At 40.3% G+C, this 20,177-nt stretch overlaps 1 protein-coding gene across 1 annotated transcript in view; it reads right to left on the bottom strand.

Annotated features, from left to right (window-relative positions):
* Positions 1 to 20,177, bottom strand: part of ROS1 (ROS proto-oncogene 1, receptor tyrosine kinase) — an 82,852-nt gene that overhangs the window by 8,239 nt on the left and 54,436 nt on the right. The window contains exons 32-43 of the mRNA XM_075707632.1: positions 19,660 to 19,834; positions 19,065 to 19,182; positions 16,809 to 16,996; positions 16,079 to 16,168; positions 15,226 to 15,361; positions 14,641 to 14,803; positions 13,156 to 13,220; positions 10,347 to 10,476; positions 9,527 to 9,624; positions 8,691 to 8,894; positions 7,426 to 7,560; positions 1,977 to 2,140 (exon numbers count right to left, since the gene is read on the bottom strand). Of these exons, the coding sequence (XP_075563747.1) occupies positions 1,977 to 2,140; positions 7,426 to 7,560; positions 8,691 to 8,894; positions 9,527 to 9,624; positions 10,347 to 10,476; positions 13,156 to 13,220; positions 14,641 to 14,803; positions 15,226 to 15,361; positions 16,079 to 16,168; positions 16,809 to 16,996; positions 19,065 to 19,182; positions 19,660 to 19,834 (1,666 nt within the window). The remainder of the gene's footprint in view (positions 1 to 1,976; positions 2,141 to 7,425; positions 7,561 to 8,690; positions 8,895 to 9,526; positions 9,625 to 10,346; positions 10,477 to 13,155; positions 13,221 to 14,640; positions 14,804 to 15,225; positions 15,362 to 16,078; positions 16,169 to 16,808; positions 16,997 to 19,064; positions 19,183 to 19,659; positions 19,835 to 20,177) is intronic.

Below are 20,177 nucleotides of genomic sequence, written 5' to 3'. Positions count from 1 at the left end.
AGTGGATGTTGCGTTGCTGTAGCCACCTGAAAATTAAACATCTGGTCTGAAGATGCTGTATCCAGGTGGAATATGGCAAGTCACTTAGATTCCAGACATCATCAGTGGAGAGAAAGGCAAAATGTGACATCTTTCATGCTATGATAAATGCCTAAAACACAGGAGTTGTCAGTCTCTGAAGATGTCTGTTTCTGCTCCTGACTACAGAGATATCTAGAAGAGTATCTTGGATGAGACTCCTAGCTTCTAGACAGCTGCATTTAGGTGAGATAAAGCCCAACCAAAATGTCAGGCCTATTAGCTTGGGCATAGTGCCTAATTAATTGGCTGCAATCCTTTCCTGAGCTAATGCCAGGCTTAGATTTGTGCCAGATTAAGTATCTCTTTCCTGAACTCCACTATTCAGAGTGAAGATGCCCTTCAAGAAACTAGAAAATTACATTACATGCAAATACACAAAGATTTTCATTATAGCATAAGGGTGCAAAATCAGCTGTTAAAAAAGCATGAAATGATAAGTTATCAGTGCTGGCTTACTTTGGTCCCATTATGTCTTGATAAAGTCTTTACTCTTGTAATGACATAAACATGTCATGCACAGACTGAATCTGATATATAAAGAAATCATGATGGGGATAAACTGACATTTGTAAAGCTACACCGAATGATAAAGAGTAGCAAAATATCAAATAAACTATCATTAACTGAACATTGGACAATGCCAGTGAATTGAATTTAGGTAGAATCCTGTAGAAAAATGACTACATAGTTGTGTAATTGAGTACTATGTGACTCCTGGAATGGATCAGGAAGTTTTTAGGAAATCACAAAATACTGATGTATCAAAACTGTTTACGAAGCAGGGTGAGTTCCTAGTTCAACAACATTTTGTGAAGGAAAAAAAAAAACAAACCCTAAACCAAAACAAAACCTTTAGATATTTTAGAAACAACTAGGTTTTGCTTTTTTATAATAGAAAGTAACTCTTTTAACAGGAAATATTCTTCATCAGAAAACCACAGAATGCAAACAGGTTGATTTAAAAAGAAAGAACAAACAAACCCACCCTGTGAAATACAAATGAAATATTTCAACTGATAAAAACTTCCTTTTTGCAGATTTTCAGAACACATTGTTTACTAAGACTTCACATTTTCCTCAATATTTAGCCAGTCAGGAATTACTGCAGGACATGAAAAGCTTCTTGTTCTGGCCCAGTCAGGATGTTCATTTCCATGTTTAGATGATTTGAATCACAGTTGCACAGATAATTTTTTTTAATTATTTTAAATTTTTTTTTAATTTACTGTCTTCACAACCTTAATAATGTTCTTATATAATTGGGCTTTGTTGTGTCCCATGTCTTAAGTATATCTTCCCTAGCATCAATTTGTTTTATTCATTCACAGTGTGCAGAGCACAAGCATGATGTGACTCCTGGCTGGAGCTATCAGAGTCTGGGCTAGGATAAAGTCTGCCTTACTTAGGTACCTAATTCATGCCTCACTTTCAGGCAACTACTGAATTAGTACTCCTAAAATAAGTGCCTAACTGCCATGTTTAGCTGATGGAGAAGGAGTAGATGCCTTTGAAATTGGAACAGATTTCCACTCAGAAGCCTTCTAAAGCTCTCCTGGCTGTACAAGGAACTTAAGCATTTACTTTAGCGGAACAGGGTCATAAAGTATCAAAAATTTGGATGCAAGCTGGATGTCTCTGTGAGGCAGACTCAGTTGCAACTGCATAGGGGTCTTTTTGCTTGGTAATCTTATATGTGCTTTACCTAATGCATCGTACCTGATGGCACCTAATGAATCTTTACAAGTTTGTTATGAGAAAGTTACATCTTTGCTGTTCCCATTTTATAGGCAGAGTATTTGAGGCAGTGACAAATACAATGAAAAGAAACCCATTGAATCACACTTATTTTCATGGGGAAGAGGTCATGGGGACAGCAGGTGCTGGCTCACACTCACCTTCAAAAGCTTGGTTGATGACTCCAGTTGCTGCCTCTTTGTCTTCAAGGTAGTGGATGAAGGACAGTGGAGAGTGTCTTATCTCTTGCAGTTTGTCCTGAATGTAAGAGAAAGTAGGTCTGTTGTGAGGTTCTTGGGCCCAGCATCTTGTCATTAAATCAAATCTGGAAAAAAAAATTGTTAAAATGCAAAAATTAAAGGTAATAGAATAATTCATCTTGACACTTAGAATTAAATCATCTGAGAAGCAAGCTTGGCCTAGATTTCAACTTCTGAAAACTTTATTTGTGGTGCAAAGATTATCATCAGCTGCTGAGAGAAGGAAAAGCATGTTAAAGATCAGTTGTCAGGAATACTCACTATGAACACTTTTAATTGTTCAAAGATGGATATTTTTGAGATTGGGAGCAGCTATAACAAAAAAAAAAAAAAGACAGACACATTTGTCATTAAAATCTGCTTTCACCGATATTTTCTAAGAAAGCAGTCAAGGAAGTAATTCTCTCACAGAAAAAAAAAAAAGATGTCTAAAACCAGAAATGAACCTGAAGTTATTAGCTTATTTAATCCTTCAAATCATGCTACCTCAAATTTAGGGGAAGTTCAAGGCAAACACTCCAGCACAGAGGGGGTTGATTTAGACTTCTGCCTCCAGACCAAAACAAACAGGAGTAAAGTTTCCCATCAAAGGCAAAAATGGTATGAGTTTTCTCCGGGTGCAAGGATCCTAGCCTACCTTGCACAACACTATCTGTACCATTCAGTGGAAAACTGCCCCTCCTGCTTGTCTAAAGAATAGGGCTGATTTATATTTCTTACTTGAGGTGAGTCCAGGCTACACAAAACCAAATCCTACAAAAGCCAGGGGGAGCCAAGCTGAAAACCAAAATGTAGCCAGCACCTGGATATGCGAAGTGTTGGGAGTGGAGGGGGATTTTAGGGTCTCAAAACCGGAGAGCAGAGTTTGAGCAGCCAGTGAAAGGCCAGTTCAGGAAGCTGCTACTGGAATGTGGAGTGTTCACCTCTAAGCCCTAAGTTCAAATCCTCCCCTGACAAACAGCCTCCCAGACCTGCTGCTATGTGATACCAGGCGTTACTGAGTTACGTGAAATGAATTGGATTGCTCAGATCCTTCCTTATCTATCTTAAAAAGGAGACTGCTGTCCTTCACCACAAATGGATATTTTACAAAACCCTTGGTGACAGGCGGGAGAAATCTCTTGACTTCTGATTTTTCAGTGATACTTTTCATTAAAATATTGGGATTGGGTGAGAAGTGTGAGTAGAAAAATTGTTTCAGAACCACTTTTCACTGGCCTGTATCATGTGGTTGTGGAGCTGGACAGAATGATTCTGTTTTTTCAAAAGGATCCAGTGAAATCATGAAAATCCATTTTAAGAACCTAAAAAGTGGTACTGACTTCCTAACGTTCTGAATCACTTCATCTCCTCACTTACCTTCAGGTGTACTGGTTATTGATAACACTGGAAATATAGATGGAAAAGTACTGAATGGGACTCAAAAATGAGGTGAAATAACTCTGGTTTTCCTTCTGCTGCCAACAAAGTGTCTGTCACATTGAATTCGAAAGCCAGCTTTGGCAGCTGGAAGCCAAAAAATCTGCTTTCTGGTCGTGCTGGCTGGTAGGATATTCAAGAAAAAATCATGAGTTCAGGTGCTGTGCCCTGCCAGGTTAGCTCTTGGGCTCTCATGAGCAGAGCCTTGTGCAAGATGTAGCAACGAAGTAAAAAAGCTTATTGAGTACACTGCTCCTCTAACGGAAAGGAAGAAACAGACAGCCCTAGACCAACAGAGGAAGAAATAAACAGGAAATTATACATAAGTCATAAAGTCATAGAATGGTTTGTGTTGGAAAGGACCTTCAAGGATCATCTAGTTCAACCCCCCTGCCATGGGCAGAGACATCTTTCACTAGATCAGGTTGCTCAAAGCCCCATCCAACCTCTCTTTGAACACTTCCAGGGAGGAGGCATCCACAACATCTCTGGGCAATCTGTTCTACTGTCTCACCACCCTCACTGTAAAAAATGTCTCCCTTATATACAATCTAAATCTACCCTCTTTTCATTTATGAAACAAGAACATGACAAATGTGGATTCTGAATATTTTTGTATTCCTAAGACCAATCACTGTCTTTCTAAATAACTACTTCTTTATTGGATAATTTGCTTTATAAAGTTGTTCAGTTTTGTTATTGAGTGGGGATATTCATTGCTGCTAAAACATTCAGAACTGCAATTTTCTGATTTTAATTATATTCCATATTCTTATTTCCTAAATCAAATTACTTGCTGGTTGGCTTAAAATATTAAGACCAGATAGAACTCATATTTCTTCACAAAGTATTTAATTCAGATAGGTTTTAGGTTTCTAATGACAAAAACTTTCATGCTGTATCAGAATATATCTGCAAATTTTGCACAGACAGCTATTTGTGGAATGATATTTAGTGTTCAAGGTATATTGTGACATCCAAAGTTTTAAGTCACATGGCATAAACTTTCACTAGCCCAGAAATGCATCAGTGCGAGACAGTCGAGAGGGTGAAAGCCAGATTAATATGCCAAGATGTACATGAATGACAGCTTGAGCACATCCCTATATTTTCTTGGGAGCCAAACATGGGCTTCACTTCAGTATGAGGAAGATACTCAGAGGACTCCCCCACTTCGTGGGGAAAGCCTTTCAGGAAAAAATGAAAAATAACAGATCCAAACACAACATCAGCTAAAAGTTTATGTTAGGTTTAAGAGCCAGCCTGTACACCTAGTGTACACCTACACACCTACATTTCACAACTGTGTTTTATCCAAGTGGGATAACTGGTAACCATTTGTTCAATAAACCTGCATACGTGGGACAAATAAGAATTTGAGAGCCTGGAAAACCAAAGAACTAATATTCATTATCTAATATTGGAGGCAGAAAGTGAACAATTCCTGAAATGTACTTTAGTGTACAGAAGCTACAGGACATTACCAATTTTCTCTCACACAAGATGGAAAATATAATTGATGTGGGGATTTTCTTAGCAAAGGAGAAAAATTGTTGGGATGAGGAAGAGTCCCTGCTTTCATCTGATACATTCTGAGCAAGCCCTTCTCTCCCACCCTCCAAATACCTCCCAGGCGGTGTTCCCAGAATCAAATAGCAAAAGCTCTTAGTTACCAAACTCAGCTTCATCAAACTCAGTTGTATAACTTTGTATGGGAGTGAACATTTGGTGAAACCGCAGCTTCAAGGCAGCAAGTGGCACCATGCTTGTACAAATTCTCCTGACTGCAATCCACAGATGCTCAAGGATCTATGTTAAATGAGCTCAATTCAGTCCAAACTTCAGCATGCAAGCCTCACACCCAGGTAGCTGTGCCAGATGTAGATCTCTGACTGCAAAAGTAGTTCCCTTCATACATCTAATTCATATTTCAATAAATGTGGTCCATTTATAGATCCCCAAGCCCCTTTTCCAATTCATTACCAAGCTCTATCTATCCACGCTTCTTTGGGGGAAAGCAGATGATTACTCCCTGGAGTAACATCTCGTGGAGGTGAGGGGGAGAATTTCTCCCCCGTGCCAAAAAAAACCCCAATCCCACTTCCTTAGTGCTTTTACACCCCAAGGTTTCTGTGTCAGCCGTACTTGCCCCTGCAGTGTAAGCCTACCACGGATTCCTAAACACTTCTCAGCTGAAGTAGTTTGGCCTTTGAACTCTCTTCCTATCAGTGATGGTTTGTTTTGTTAAATGACAATGAGCAAGCCAAAGTGCTGAGGAGACAATTACTGACTGCTGATGTCCCGATGCAGGTTCAAAACCACAAGAAGGGAAGCAGGAATGTCAAGAATCCCAGCATGCCATTAATGACCTAGCAAAGTATCAAAAAGCTATTTACGCTACTGACAGAAGCTGTATGCAGGTGCTGAGTGTTCACCAAATGAGATAAAAGATGGTGCAAGGGTCTAAGAGCCCATTCAGCCCCTCAGCTTTCAAAAACTAGTATTACTGCTATTAGGCCCTGCTATTAGGCCCTGATCCTACAAGTTACAACAGGCAGACCGGCGTTTAAACCCTACCTGCTATGCTAAATTTAAGATCTGGGACCTTAGAAATTACTTCAAGCAAAGTTTTCCTGATTCTTCTGAAGATCTGGTCACTCATTTGAAAGGCAACTTATGAGCCTTTGTGTGAGCTTGAATATCAAACTAGTGCATGGATATACATTACCTCCTATGCTTTTTCATGTGCAGGACAGCTGTCAGGAATTTTTTTAAGAAACCTTTTTCAGCAGAAAATACTGAAACTGAAGTTGCTTTGGGCTCATGTGTTCTGTGACTTCCAGTTTTCTCTCTGTTCTTAAAACAAAATCCTAATCTCTTCAGTTCTTCAGTTCCTCCAAGTGCTAAAGCTTACCTTTTTTTTTATTGCTAATATTGTATTTCAGCTATACCTACATAACAATAAATAATCACCCTCTCTGGAACTCAGAGAATGGTAATTGATGTGAGACCTATCACAGAGATCTGGGCTTGCCAATCACAGAATTATTCTCAAGACATTTCCTCAGCCCCGGGAGTAAGAATTGTGCACTTTAAGTAGCCTCTCCTTCCATTTGTAGCACCAGCTGTCAAGTGCATTCCTGTGACTGCCTGTGCAGAGTGGATGATATAGGAATTGAGACATGAAATTAGACAATACTGAGTGATAGCTGGGCTCAGGTTCAACTTCCTCCCTTATACACCTCTGGCCAGTATGGGTTTGATCCACTGTATGTATTCATTTTTTTCTTTTACTTGCAAGAATTTTGCAATTAAACCTGAATTTTGTGCTCAAGAGGAAACTGGAAATTGAAAACTTTTTTTATCCAGCTCAACTAAAGACTAACCAGAAGTGCAGACTTCCCTTTTCCTGTACTGCTTCAGCTTTTCTTACTGTTTTCTGTAGGAGTTATATCTGCAAAGAGAGCACGGTTTATTTTCCACATATGTTCTAATATTAGCCTAATTCCTGCAGCTACCAATGAGGAAGCCTGTTATATCTGCTATCACAGGCACATGGTATACAGGGACCAGTAAATTGTTTCTTAAAGCCACCTTAACTTTTAACCAATACCATCAGGTACTCTCAGCCTGTTATCACATTACTACAAGATTCATGCCCAAGACTGACTTTATATTATCTCTGAAATCCCATTTAAAAGATCAATATCCACCTTTCAACTTTGACACTTAAGTTCTTACTCACAAGTTGCACTACTGGATGATTAGTAGTAGGCTGGCAGCTACAAGTGCTAGCTGTTTTATCTGAAAAGAAACATGGAGGATGTTGAACTCTGCAAGGGCATAAGTAGTATTCAAAATGATGATCACCCGGCAATAAGTTCTTGCTTCTTATAAATATTATCAACAATATTTAAACAAATTAACTTACAGGTCATCAGGGCAATTGTTTGGAGATTCCAGTCTTCCTCCTGATCGTACATGGTGTAAAACTTCAGTATTGGAGAAACCTGGATATGGCTGTTGACCCAAAGTTAATGTTTCCCACACTAAGACTCCAAAAGCCCTAAGAAACACCAACAAAAAAGCTTAATTACCATAGTGATCATGAACAATCTCCCTATCAATAGTTAAAATGTCTCTAACCTAGGAATAAGATTCAGTTACAAAACTCAGGAGTGAGAAGGTCTAATTTTTTTTGTGAAACAATTCATACATCCTTAAGCCAGCTTCTGGAATAGCTAAAATAAATGTGTAGAACTGATCCGCTTTCCCAGACTTACTGTGATGCAGCTTAGAAGACATTGAGTGCCCACAGCTTCCCTGGGCACCGCTCTCTGGTTGAGCGTGTCCTCACTTAAACAAATGTTTAGAAATCTCTAGAGGTGTCCTTGGAAATGAAGAGAGACAAGTTCTCCTAAGCACCACTCACAAAGCAATCAGCACCCCATTTGGTTTGGCACAGAGCACTAAACAGCTTGCTTAGATAAAGGTAAGAGTGTCACTCAAGTGGATGGGCTGCTGGGGCTGAGGACTTGGACAAGATTGGTGGGCTGTAGCCCACCATGAATACCCATGGCTACCAAAACCTAAACTTGTGTGAATCTTGGATTTAATGGATCTGGTTTGGTTTGTTTTTCTCCATGCTGCCTGACAGTGGGTCTCTGTTTCTTCACCATAAACTCAAACTCACCCATATACATACTTTTAAGTAATTCTCCACAGCAAAGTACTATGACCTTCCCCTGATGATGCTGAGAAATTTAGGCTTCAAAATAAAGAAGTCACCAGAAGAGGGTGAAATGATAAGGGGAAAGTATTTGTATGTAGGAAGGAAATACCAATTAACCTAATGGAAAACAAAATGGAACAGGATGCAGGCAGTCAATTCACTGCCCAATCAAGCAAAAATCACATTGTGGGCCTAGTACAAAGTTGTTTGATTGAGTGACACTAGTTCTTTCCAGCCAGAATCCAAAGCTAGAGCTCAAAGCATTAAGAAATATATCCATGCAGATACTGTCGTGGTGCCAAACTTTTAATTAGGTCATGAAAATATTAGGAGGAAATCTGCCTTAGCCTAATAATTATTAGAGATGCAATAGACAATCTTATCATTGTTCCTGTAAACCAATATTTTCTTGCTGTGGGATTTAGTATGATTATTCACACAGCTGTGTGGCAACTATAACTCACCAGACATCAGAGCGATTTGTAAAGACACCATCAATGAGGCTTTCAGGAGCCATCCATCTGACAGGGAGTAAGCCTTCTCCTCTTTTCCTGTAATAATCATTTTTATAGATATCTCTGGCAAGTCCAAAGTCACCAATCTTTACTACTCGGGAAGAGCTGTCATATTCCTTCACGGACACAAGGCAGTTGCGAGCAGCCAGGTCCCTGATTTGTAAGGCAGAAACAAGAGGATGGAGTTAGCATTGCAGAATAACTCAGGTTAGAAGGGACCTCCGGAGGTCACCTGGTTCAATCCCCTCTTCAGAACAGTGCCAACCTTGAGGTTGGATCAAGCAGCTTAGGGCCTCACTCAGTTAAGTTTTGCATATCTTCAAGACCAGAGATGACACAGCCCCTCTGGACAGCCTGTTCCAGTGATTTATCCTGCATGTTGTGACAATATTACCTGATTTCACTTGCTGTAACTTGTGCCTATCGCTTCTCATCTTTTCCCTGTGCACCTCTGAGAAAAGTCTGGCTCTGCGTCCTTTATAGCTACCAATTAGGCAGATGAAGACACTAAATGGATCTCCCCACTTGCCCTTCTCGTTGTTGCATGGGATATGATTCTTGCCCAGGGTGCATTGTGTCCTGGATTCAGATCTTAGAGTAGCCCACCATTTTGTGAGAGAACTGTAGGTGATTTTTTGCAGAAAAGCGTAACATTAAATTTTACTCCAGTGCCCTCACCTTCACTGTTACATTGTGACATCATTCTAGGCATTTTTTCCCAGGTAAGATAATTAGTCCCAATATTGTGTGTAAACCTTGGAAGACTGAGGAAATGAGTTCTGTACCTGTGTATAAAATGCATTTTCTCTAAATAGGCACAGCCTTTGCAAATATCCAAACATATATCCAAGAGGTCAGTCACTGTCAGTAAGGGACTCTGGAGCTACAAGAAACAAAACCAGAAGTTAGCCATGTCTTCCAGCTTTACAAACTTAGAATGACAACCTCCCTATGCAAAGATGGTATTGTTTCCTCATTTGAAATGTATAGGATTTTTCCAAAGCATGCAAAGCACAAATCTGTGTATGTCAGTAGAGCAAGTGCTATTTACCAGCAGGGTAAACTGCCAAATCACTGCACTGCAAAGCAGGTGAACACATCCTGTTCTTTGATTTGGGGCTAAGAATATCCCAGGACCTTCAGAAATATTTCTTTACTATAGTGGAAGAAATGGGACCCTGAAAATTTCCTTCCACTATCAGATCAGGTTTGTTTGCTGCTGTATTAATCAGTATAATATATTATTCTAGTAGAATACATGTATATACATTTCAGTAGAATTCAATACTGACTTTGGATTTGATCTGATCATGTAAATGAACTAGACAATTGTTATAAAGCTATAAAATTTCAGTGTCGAGTCCTCTTGACCTACAATCCTACCACCCATATTCTTAATCTGCTTTCTAACTATGGAAAAAAAATAATTAAAGACATTTATTCTTTATTCTTTTCTCCTCTTTCCTTCTAAAGAATTTGAAGATACAGGCACAGGTACAGGTACAGAAACAGCTGGATATCAGCATGACCTTTGGAGGAAGGGAAAAACTGAGAAACTGTGGGCATTACAGGTTAAAAATATGAGTCTAATGGTCTTTACCCTACCTTTTGCTTTCTGGCTCCTCGTAAATAGCTAAGTAGATCCCCTCCTTCCATCAGTTCCAGTATAAGGTACTGAGGTTCATTTAACAGGCACACACCAAGTAACTTCAGAATGTGGGGGTGATCAAATTTACTAAAGAGAAGGAAATTACTGTAAGATTACATATGAGAAATCCAGCTGGTTGATAGCTAGTAAAGTGCATATAGCTGCAAGCAATGAATGAGCAGTTCAGCCTTTACAATCCTGCCTCTACCAACAACATGATTTAGTAACTCACAGTGCCTGGATTTGCTCAGTCATGGGGAGAGTTCAGGGACATCCTTTCAAAACACAGGCTTACACTGTACTTTGACAGGCACTCTAGTGCATGCCTGCATGTCAAAAGCACACTTCATCATATTTCTAGGAAGCAAAGAAAGGTAGCCAAGTGGCTATCTCATCTAAGAATAACATGAATTGCCACCTGTACATTAAAGGTATCTATATTATTTTAATAGAGTACTTTTACTACTATATTCACAGTAGAACTGCTGATTCAGAGAAATGGACAGAGAAGGGTAAAAGCACAAGGTGCAATGTATTATTTTCATAATTCAGAGGACAACTGTTTCTCACAGTACATTTTCAAGAGAAACAAAATATGCACAAAGAATACTTGCAGATATGCTTGTAATTGCCTGTGTGCATCCAAAAAGATAGGGATTACCACAGACCAATCAGTACTCTCAGATCTAGAACTTCTCAAAAAATGAAGAATATTTATTGCCTCTGTCAGTGCCTGTGCTTTTGCAATCAATTTCTTGTGTTAGAAAATGGTTTTCCCTTTGCACTGCTGTGTGAAAGGACTTGCACCAGCAGTCAGAGAAACTTGACTCTATTGGGGAAACTGGTGGTGTCCAAAGTGCTGTCAAATGCACCAGCATAAACAAACAAATAAACCAGAGGGACATTTTCCTTCTAACCTCTTTCAATTCACATAATCTTAGGTGTGGGCAAAGACTCTAGCTAAGAGTGTGATTTGGAGTTTGACAGTTCCCCCCAGCCCCCAGCACATACCTCTCAATCAGACAAACTTTGGCACTCTCAAGAACAAAAAGAGGGGAAGGAGCATCTGGCACTTTCCTTGCAGCTCACATGGCCCTTTCTCCACTGAGCTGTCATTCCTTACTTCCCTAAGTGATGGGATACACCCAAGAATTTGCTACATATATTTGTACACAAATGACTCACCAATAACCAAAAGTCAAATGACTTTTTGAAATACAAGTAACTCAATTTTCCCACTGCTGCATAGCAATAATAGAAGAAACAAATAGTCTTTGCTCTACTGGGACAGTATGCATAACACTATAATCCAAATTTTAATAAACATCCAAAAAGGCAAGCAAAATAAAAGCTGCATTTAAATGTCTAACATCAAGGTTTGTAAACAATCAGGTCCACTTATTTTCCCTTTCTGCCCTCGGTTTCATTTATCAGACCTTACAGATGAACACCAAGAAAAATCATTAAGCCCTCCACAGGGGAACTAAATCATTCTTTTTTTCACATTAAAAAATGAAAGATTTAAAACATATAAAACATACCAATTTTTTAATTGTTGTTTAGTGACTACTGAGAATATATAATATTTAAACTTCTGTATTCTCTTTGTTTCTATGTTTCGTTGTATTGGTGTACATATGGGCCCACATCAATGTTTATATTTAAAGGTAATCATTTGCAATTATATATTTTTCCAGGATTTCTGGTTTTGAATTATTAGCTGAAAAAAGAAAGCAGAATTGGGGAAGCTTCAGAGACTTTAACTATGGGCATATGTAATTTCCATGCCACACAGAAAAGAGACCTTGACTGGGTTTATGACTGCCAGGTAGACTAGAGATAGATTGTAGGAAGTTCACACACAACACTTACTCTTTGTCATGAATTTACACTTTAATGACATGGTTCCATTTTGGTTTTCACAAGCCTCTTAGCTCATTCAATACACAGTGTGTGGAAAAAGGCAAAAAATGCAAGCTATTCTTTTAAAAATATGTAAACACAAAAAAGAATGCTGTGAAAACCAATTTCAAATTTAATAACATTATGTTTTCTGTACAGGATATAAAATCCTTCATTTTTCAGAAGATGTTTCTAATTCTGTGCTCATGAAATAAAAGTCAGATAAGTCCAGAAGTGCACCCGAAATCTAAACCACACTCTCAGTCTTATGTTACCACCTGAAAACTTCAGCTAAACTTCTACTTGTTTCTGTGGAGACTCTGGAAAACCAGATTTCTAGCTGACACACAGACCCTTCTGTATGAAACTCTCACACTGGTGACGTGCATTATTTTTTTTTAAGTCTACCTCAATAGAAGAGGTGTGTGGCAGCCTCTAGTGGTAAGTATGCACATTTTTAAAAAACAATTTTGACAGTAAATTGAAACTTCAAGGCATCAGCTTGTTTTGATATGTTTATTTTGGTAAAATGGGATTAACCTAATGTTGCCCAATTGCCTTTAGCAACTTACTTACTTTTAGGGGAACAAAGATACTGAAATACATCAGTCCAAACCCCAATAAATCCATGATATGAGCATACCAAACTTGCAGTCTGTATCTTAAATTTTGCTAATCAGTTTTATAGCTTTATTTTCATAAGATTCATCAGTTGTGAATTATTTTTTAGTAGAAACAGGAGAACACCCCAAAAATGTCACAGTAATTTGTTTAGAGGAAAGTGTTGCTTTCATTCTTCTTGAAGGCCACCATCCTCACATGATACTGGCTTCAAAGGGCACCCAGCGGCAAAGCTGTCCCTACCTCATTAAGTGCGCCTCCTTCAAGAATTCACTCTTCTCGTAGTCTGTTGCACCCTTCTTCAAAGTCTACTCAACAGAAAGCAAAAGTGTAATAACAATTAGAATCATAGAATCATAGAATCGTTTAGGTTGGAAAAGACCTTTAAGATCATCCAGTCCAACCATTAACCTAACATTACCAAGTCCACACTAAACCAATTAAGGGCAGACTAGACTAAGCCATGTCCCGAAGTGCCACATCTACCCATTTTTTGAACACTTCCAAGGATGGTGACTCCACCACCTCTCTGGGCAGCCTGTTCCAATGCTTGACTACCCTTTCTGTGAAGAAATTTTTCCTAATATCCAACCTAAACCTCCCCTGGCGCAGCTTGAGCCCATTTCCTCTTGTCCTATCACTAACTACTTGGGAGAAGAGACCAACACCCACCTCACTACAACCTCCTTTCAGGTAGTTGTAGAGAGCGATAAGGTCTCCCCTCAGCCTCCTCTTCTCCAAGCTAAACAATGCTGGTTCCCTCAGCTGCTCCTCATAAGACTTGCTCTCTAGACCCTTCACCAGCTTCGTTGCCCTTCTCTGAACACGCTCCAGCACCTCAATGTCCTTCTTGTAGTGAGGGACCCAAAACTGGACACAGTATTCCAGGTGTGGCCTCACCAGTGCTGAGTACAGGGGGACAATCACCTCCCTGCTCCTGCTGGCCACACTATTCCTGATACAAGCCAGGATGCTGTTGGCCTTCTTGGCCACCTGGGCACACTGCTGGCTCATGTTCAGCTGGCTGTCTACCAACACCCCCAGGTCCTTTTCGGCCAGGCAGCTTTCCAGCCACTCTTCCCCAAGCCTGTAGCGCTGCATGGGGTTTGTTGTGCCTGAAGTGCAGGACCCGACACTTGGCCTTGTTAAACCTCATACAGTTGGCCTCGGCCCATTGATCCAGCCTGTCCAGGTCGCTCTGCAGGGCCATCCTACCCTCCAGCAGATCAACACTCCCACCCAGTTTGGTGTCATCTGCAAACTCACTGAGGGTGCACTCAATCCCCTCATCTAGATCATTGATAAAGATATTAAACAAGGCTGGCCCCAAAACAGAGCCCTGGGGAACACCGCTCGTGACCGGCTGCCAACTGGACTTAACTCCATTCACCACCACTGTCTGGGCTCGGCCGCCCAGCCAGTTTTTTACCCAGTGAAGAGTACACCTGTCCAAGCCATGAGCTGCCAGCTTCCCAAGGAGAATGCTCGGTCACCACCACCATTACCATGTAGCACTTAAGTAAAGCAATCAGACATAGACGTGACCTTAAATACACAAGATTTTCCAGCAATCATTACAAGGAGATAGGCTCAGCTTTAAGTGACTTGCAAGAAATACTTCAAGGAAATACCCAAATCTGTCAACACCTGTTTCTGTGGTATAACCTCTGAGCCAAATCGCTCTGCCCATCCCATTCTGTTGCCAGAGAAATACACAGCCATGATTACCTTGACTGCTACTTTGGATTCTCCACTTCCATCTGCCAGGATATCTACTGCAGTCCCTTCATACACCTCTCCAAATGCTCCACTTCCTAACAACTTGTGTAAGTTCAGTTTGTCCCGAGGGAAAGCTGGCAATGATTCAATCTCTGCTTGAGAAGGAAGAGTGCTACAAAACAGCAATACTAGTCACTTGTCAATAGTTAAGAATGTTTGAAATGTTAACAAAAACTCTTCCTCAAATGCATCTGGTACTATTTGTCTAATCAGGTACATTTAAGGGGAGCTCAGGTAAAGCCTAGATTTTTTGGAAGCTATTGGAAAACACCAGGTCTTCTTCCTTTCCCATACACTTGCGTTTCTTGCCAACGTGACTGTGCAGGGTGGGCTAGGGCCAATCCAGGCCAGGGTGCACACCAGGGAGCCAACAAGGTAGGGCGTATGTACTTCAGAGCAGACCTGCCCTGCAGCACAGATGCAGCCCTTAACTCCACCTTGAGGTGTCAGGGATGAGTGCACTGATGAAAACCAGTCCAGGGAAACACTTCTAGATGTTTTTGTCCTGAAAATACATTTGCTCCAAGGACATACCTTATAGTATAAAAGGCATTGGCTAGTCCCACTGTCTCAGCCATCCCCCTGAGTTGAGCTAATTCTTCATCTTCCTTGATAAAGACTATCTGTCCAGGCAAGGCCTGTTTTCTGGATTTCCATCTTTGGTGCCATACTAGAACAGAAAAACAGACCATCAGATATTTTACTCTAAGAGCATGCCTGCATGGTGAACAGGCTGAAAGGCTAGTTTTTTTGTTATTCTGTTCAACATGACGTGCCAGCAGCTCATGTAAAAAAGACATTTCCATCTGGCCGCCATCTTTTTCCCACAAAACACAGACAGCTGCTCCTTGGGCTGAAAAATCAGTCAAGCATCCATTTCTGTATGTGGCAAGACCCAAGCCAGAAAGGCTGCTGCTATATCCCAGGGAGATGATGAGGAGTGAGAGGGCAGGACCATCACATGTGGACATCTACATCTCAGGGTAATCTGTACATCCTTTCTTCAGGGACAAAGCTTAAGAGGAAAAAAATTGGACCCCTTGGTGAATAAATGCAGTACCCACTTGAGAATTATAAGGTATAAATTTTTATAAGGACACACAGAAACATCAGAGTCCCTTCAGCATTCCTGCGCTCTCCCTGCAGGGAATCAACAGCAAGAAATGCCTGAGGATGGAGTGAATTGGTATCCTGTCCTTGATACTGAAAATATAACCAGCCATGTCTAGGGCCTCAAAGGATGAGAATATACAAATTCATGGCAGCTCCCACCCTGGGGATTGTTCAGCTTTTCCCTAAACCTGGAGGCCAATAATCTCCTGCCATCTGAACTGCCTTTTACTGAGGCCTGGCAAACCAAGGATACACAAAAAACTCAGCCACATACCGAAACCAAATAGCACGACCACAGTCAAGCCCAGAACAACTCCGATCACAACAGCAATGGCAATGATGGTGTCTGGGGAGATCATAGTATCTGTTAAATAGAAGGGGAAAATTGGTTAATGACTCTGTATACAAACCCTATTGATCCTATGGAGCTGAGCAAACCTGAGAAAGCCCTTGAGCTGCCTGCTGTGTAAATGTCTTCCTCTGTAAAAGACTGTCTTGTAGGCTGTATGTAGATGTCTATGTTTGGTCAGACTAATCCTCCACCCCCGGCTCTGGGCCATTCCTGTGGTACAACCTACTGTGTACACGGAAAGATGAAGTGCTGAACTCTTTGGCCACTCAAGGTGGGATTTTGAAAAACACCCACAGAGTGTAGGTCTAATCTTCTGGCTGAAGGCAAGAAGTAATCCTCACATCCTTAACCCAGTGTGGGAGCTTGCTTTTATTTCAAGAATCATACCATAATGCAGAATACAGGGCCACAGAGACAAACCAGTATAAATGAGCAGAAGCAAATTTCAGGCCCACTGTTCCATGTGAAAGAGCCTGGATGAGCACTAGCAGCTGGGGTCACCATATAAATGTCACCATTTATTACCTCTTAGACACATTACTTTACCTGTGCAGCAACATCATTATTAAAATAGCAGCTCTCTCTTCATAAATTGGTGTGATTATTCTGAATAAAATACTTGATTAACAGAATAAGGAAGTACAGGACATACCTTCACCCAAAATTATATCCTTGCTTGTGTCACTGTATTCACCAAGTCCCAGCACATTGGCAGCTGCCACTCTGAACTGGAAAGTTCCTTGCAAGTTCTTGGCCTTCCACGTGCAAATACTGGTGCAGGAGCCATTGTAAACCACCTCCCACAAGGACTTCACTTTCCTGGTGTTGTCAGACTGCTTCCTGCAACAGGCACAGCAAAATAACACGGGTATGTCATTAACACAATGAGGGCTGTTCCCTGCTTGCCCCCCTGTTCTTCATTTCAGTTCCATGGCCTTCACAACATCTCTCTGCCTTCAGGAAAGCTCAATCTGGTTGTTGGGTTTTGACCATGGAGCAGAAAATTGTACCATGCCATTTCAGCAATGCTAGGAATCACACATCTTTAGCTTAGCATTGGAAATGAAATGCTAGAATGTTTTAGACATAAAAAGCTCTTTCACCTGTTTCCACGTACACCTCACAGCCAAGATTTCAAAACCTTCTTATTTAGCTTTCAGGAAAAAAAAAAAAAAAAGCAAACATTTATTTTTGTGTCCTGTTAGAGGTTTTTGCTTTCCTGGGCCCAGAGCAATTCAGTGGCTCTTATGCATCAGGTTTCACAAGCTAAACAGGAAGCAAGTCATTGGCAGTGAAGACACAATTCTTTAGCTAGCCAGTTTCCCATAGTATCTGCTGACTGCTGGGGATATTTCTTCCTTTCCCCATTGGACTGAGATTGATTGCTCACAATAAATTCAGAGCTGATTATTCACCAACCAAAAGAAGACCATGCATTTAAACTTGAAAGGCCATATCTGAAATATCATTTCATGTCACACAGGACTGTAATATTTCATGTGAAATGACCTTCATGAGTATGTCAATCATTCTCCTAACACACTTTAATGCAGAAAAAAGGTCAACATTTATAAAACAGAAAGACATGGGAAAACTATATGTTCATGTCCTTTGTGTGTACACATCCCTACCAGAGCTGTATGAAAAACAGGGGTTATTTCAAAAGGCTATGCAAATATTTTCTAGAATACTATGCAACTAACCTAACATTTTTCCACCTGGTGTAAAAGGACCTAATTCAGTCAAAAACATCAGCATGTGCACATTCAAATTGCAGGAGAAAAGCTTATTTCATTAAACTTAAAAAAAAACACCTCAGTGATACCTTATGATTCCAGAGATTAATAGGCAGCTGGAGCCTGGAGAACACAGAGGCTAAAGCACAACCCTGACACAGACCAAGGGACTGTCCTTTTTTTACCCATCCACAGCAAGCCAGGTACAAACTGGCTGTTGGCATATCGAAATTATTGTGGTGTCATAGCATGCAGGTCAGTGCTGCTGTATGCTCACATAACTGTATGGAGGAAGCTTACAGCACCAGGAAAATATGTCTGGGTGAAAGCTTATATAGGTAGAGTATGCCTGGCTCCACAGCGCTGTCAGTCCTTAGCTTACATAAGCACAGAGTTAACTGAGGAAAAAGAAATAACAGCTGAGTTTAAAAAATTGCTTCCCTCCATCACTCCCGATTTCAAGCAATTCATAGGAATATCTCAGAAGATGGACCCTCCTTAGTTTTAAATAATGCATTAATTAAGCCTTGAACTTACTGCCTTAAACAGACCCCTCCAGAGTCATGATCAAAAAATGAGAAGTTTCAAAGTCACTGCCCACAGCAATATACTCTAACATGTCCATTCAGCCCTTCCAGCACCAGTACAGGAATAAGTGTGAACTGGCATTCTATAGATGCCTAATGAGTGTGACATGTATAGTCCAGGTAATCTGTATTTGATGACAGAACACTTGAAAAATTATCTAGTCATCCTGTGTTGGTGGGAATACCTTATGATTCTTTCTGGCAACTTTATAACACCTGTCCATGAATCCTTTGAACACTAAGATATTTCTACATCTATTTTAGCCAAAAATACATACTAAATGTTTGAAATCTGTGATAATATCCCCAAATCTTCTTCTAATTCACCAACATATATCCAAATATATCCCTGTATTTCAGGGTTGGTCTGGAAATGTCGTTAGTGCATATTTTCTTCTAAGTTTTCCAGGAATTTCTGGAAATAGTGGCTACTTAGTTTACCCAAGAAAGAGATCCCATGAGAAGGGACATTTGCATCATTGATATTTCACTGTTCCCATGAGAGCCAAACTGAAAGCCCCCACATATACACAGATTTGTCCTGGGCTGCTCCCTACTGGAAGAGTGCCTGCACACGTAGCTTACCTGGTTTCTAAGATGTAGTAGGTCAGGTTGCTTCCATTGTCATCAGCCTTTTCCCACTGTACAGAGTTTTTAGTGTCTTCTGCTCTTTTTGGAACTCCTGGCTTACTGGGAACACCAGCTTTGGCCAAACAGGGGGAAGAAACAGAACTCTTAAAACGTGTTTATAGAGAGAAAAAGGGCTAATGAGCAAAGAGCAAAATTTAGACGTACACACGGGTGTTTAGGCATACAAAAGGACTGAGGGTCTAGATCAGTAATCCCCATGGATAATTAATCTTTGGCCTTCTCTTTCTGATGGAAAAATTTCAAAATTTTCATTCACATGCAGCCTTTCACCAGTAGTTATGAGTTCACATGAGGCATTTCATTTCAGTTTCTCTCACTCTTTTCTTCTGTTCCACTTGGAAGTGAACTTCATTTCTTTCCTCCTATTACTTTTGCAGATATGGTGCTGTGTTATTTATTTTTCAAACACACACAACTATTGGCTCTTAGTATAAGAAAATTGTCTGCTAAATTTTACAAAATATTTTGTTTGATTATCCATGTCCTTAAAACAGTCTTAAAATCTTGTTGTCCTACACTAAGCACTTACCTGTAGTTTTAAAGCTTCTTGAAGAGGAAGTGCTTTTCGCTCCTGTAATATAAACTACTGTTACTCTTACAAAGTAGTTGGTTGAAGGAAGAGTTCCCGTGAGATTGCATGTGTAAACAAGATCTGCTGTGCACGTAGTGCTTGCAGGAGAAAACCAGTCACTTTCTGTTTGCCACTAGAAAAATAAAATATCATTATGGTCAATGTTCTTGCTCTGCTGAAAATGTGTCACAGTTCTATTCCTGGGTAGATTAACTACTTTGCCACCTTTTAATATCATAGGGGAGAGATTACAAATGTGCTGTTTCAATCACGGGACTTTGTCCTCTTAGAGACCAAGGACACAAAACCTAGTTTTTTTCTTTGTTTTCAGGAGACCTACAGGTCTTGGCAGCCACAAAGGACAACAGATTAAGTGACCCCTTTGCACAGCCAAAAGGATCCTTCCCCTTGCTTATCTCTGTGCAGCTTGTATTTCTGGATCACCATGATGTTCAGCTTGCCATGATGCAATTGAA

The sequence above is a fragment of the Pelecanus crispus genome, chromosome 3 (assembly GCF_030463565.1).
Source record: "Pelecanus crispus isolate bPelCri1 chromosome 3, bPelCri1.pri, whole genome shotgun sequence".
Taxonomy (NCBI): domain Eukaryota; kingdom Metazoa; phylum Chordata; class Aves; order Pelecaniformes; family Pelecanidae; genus Pelecanus; species Pelecanus crispus.
This window is presented reverse-complemented; position numbering and strand designations above follow the sequence as displayed.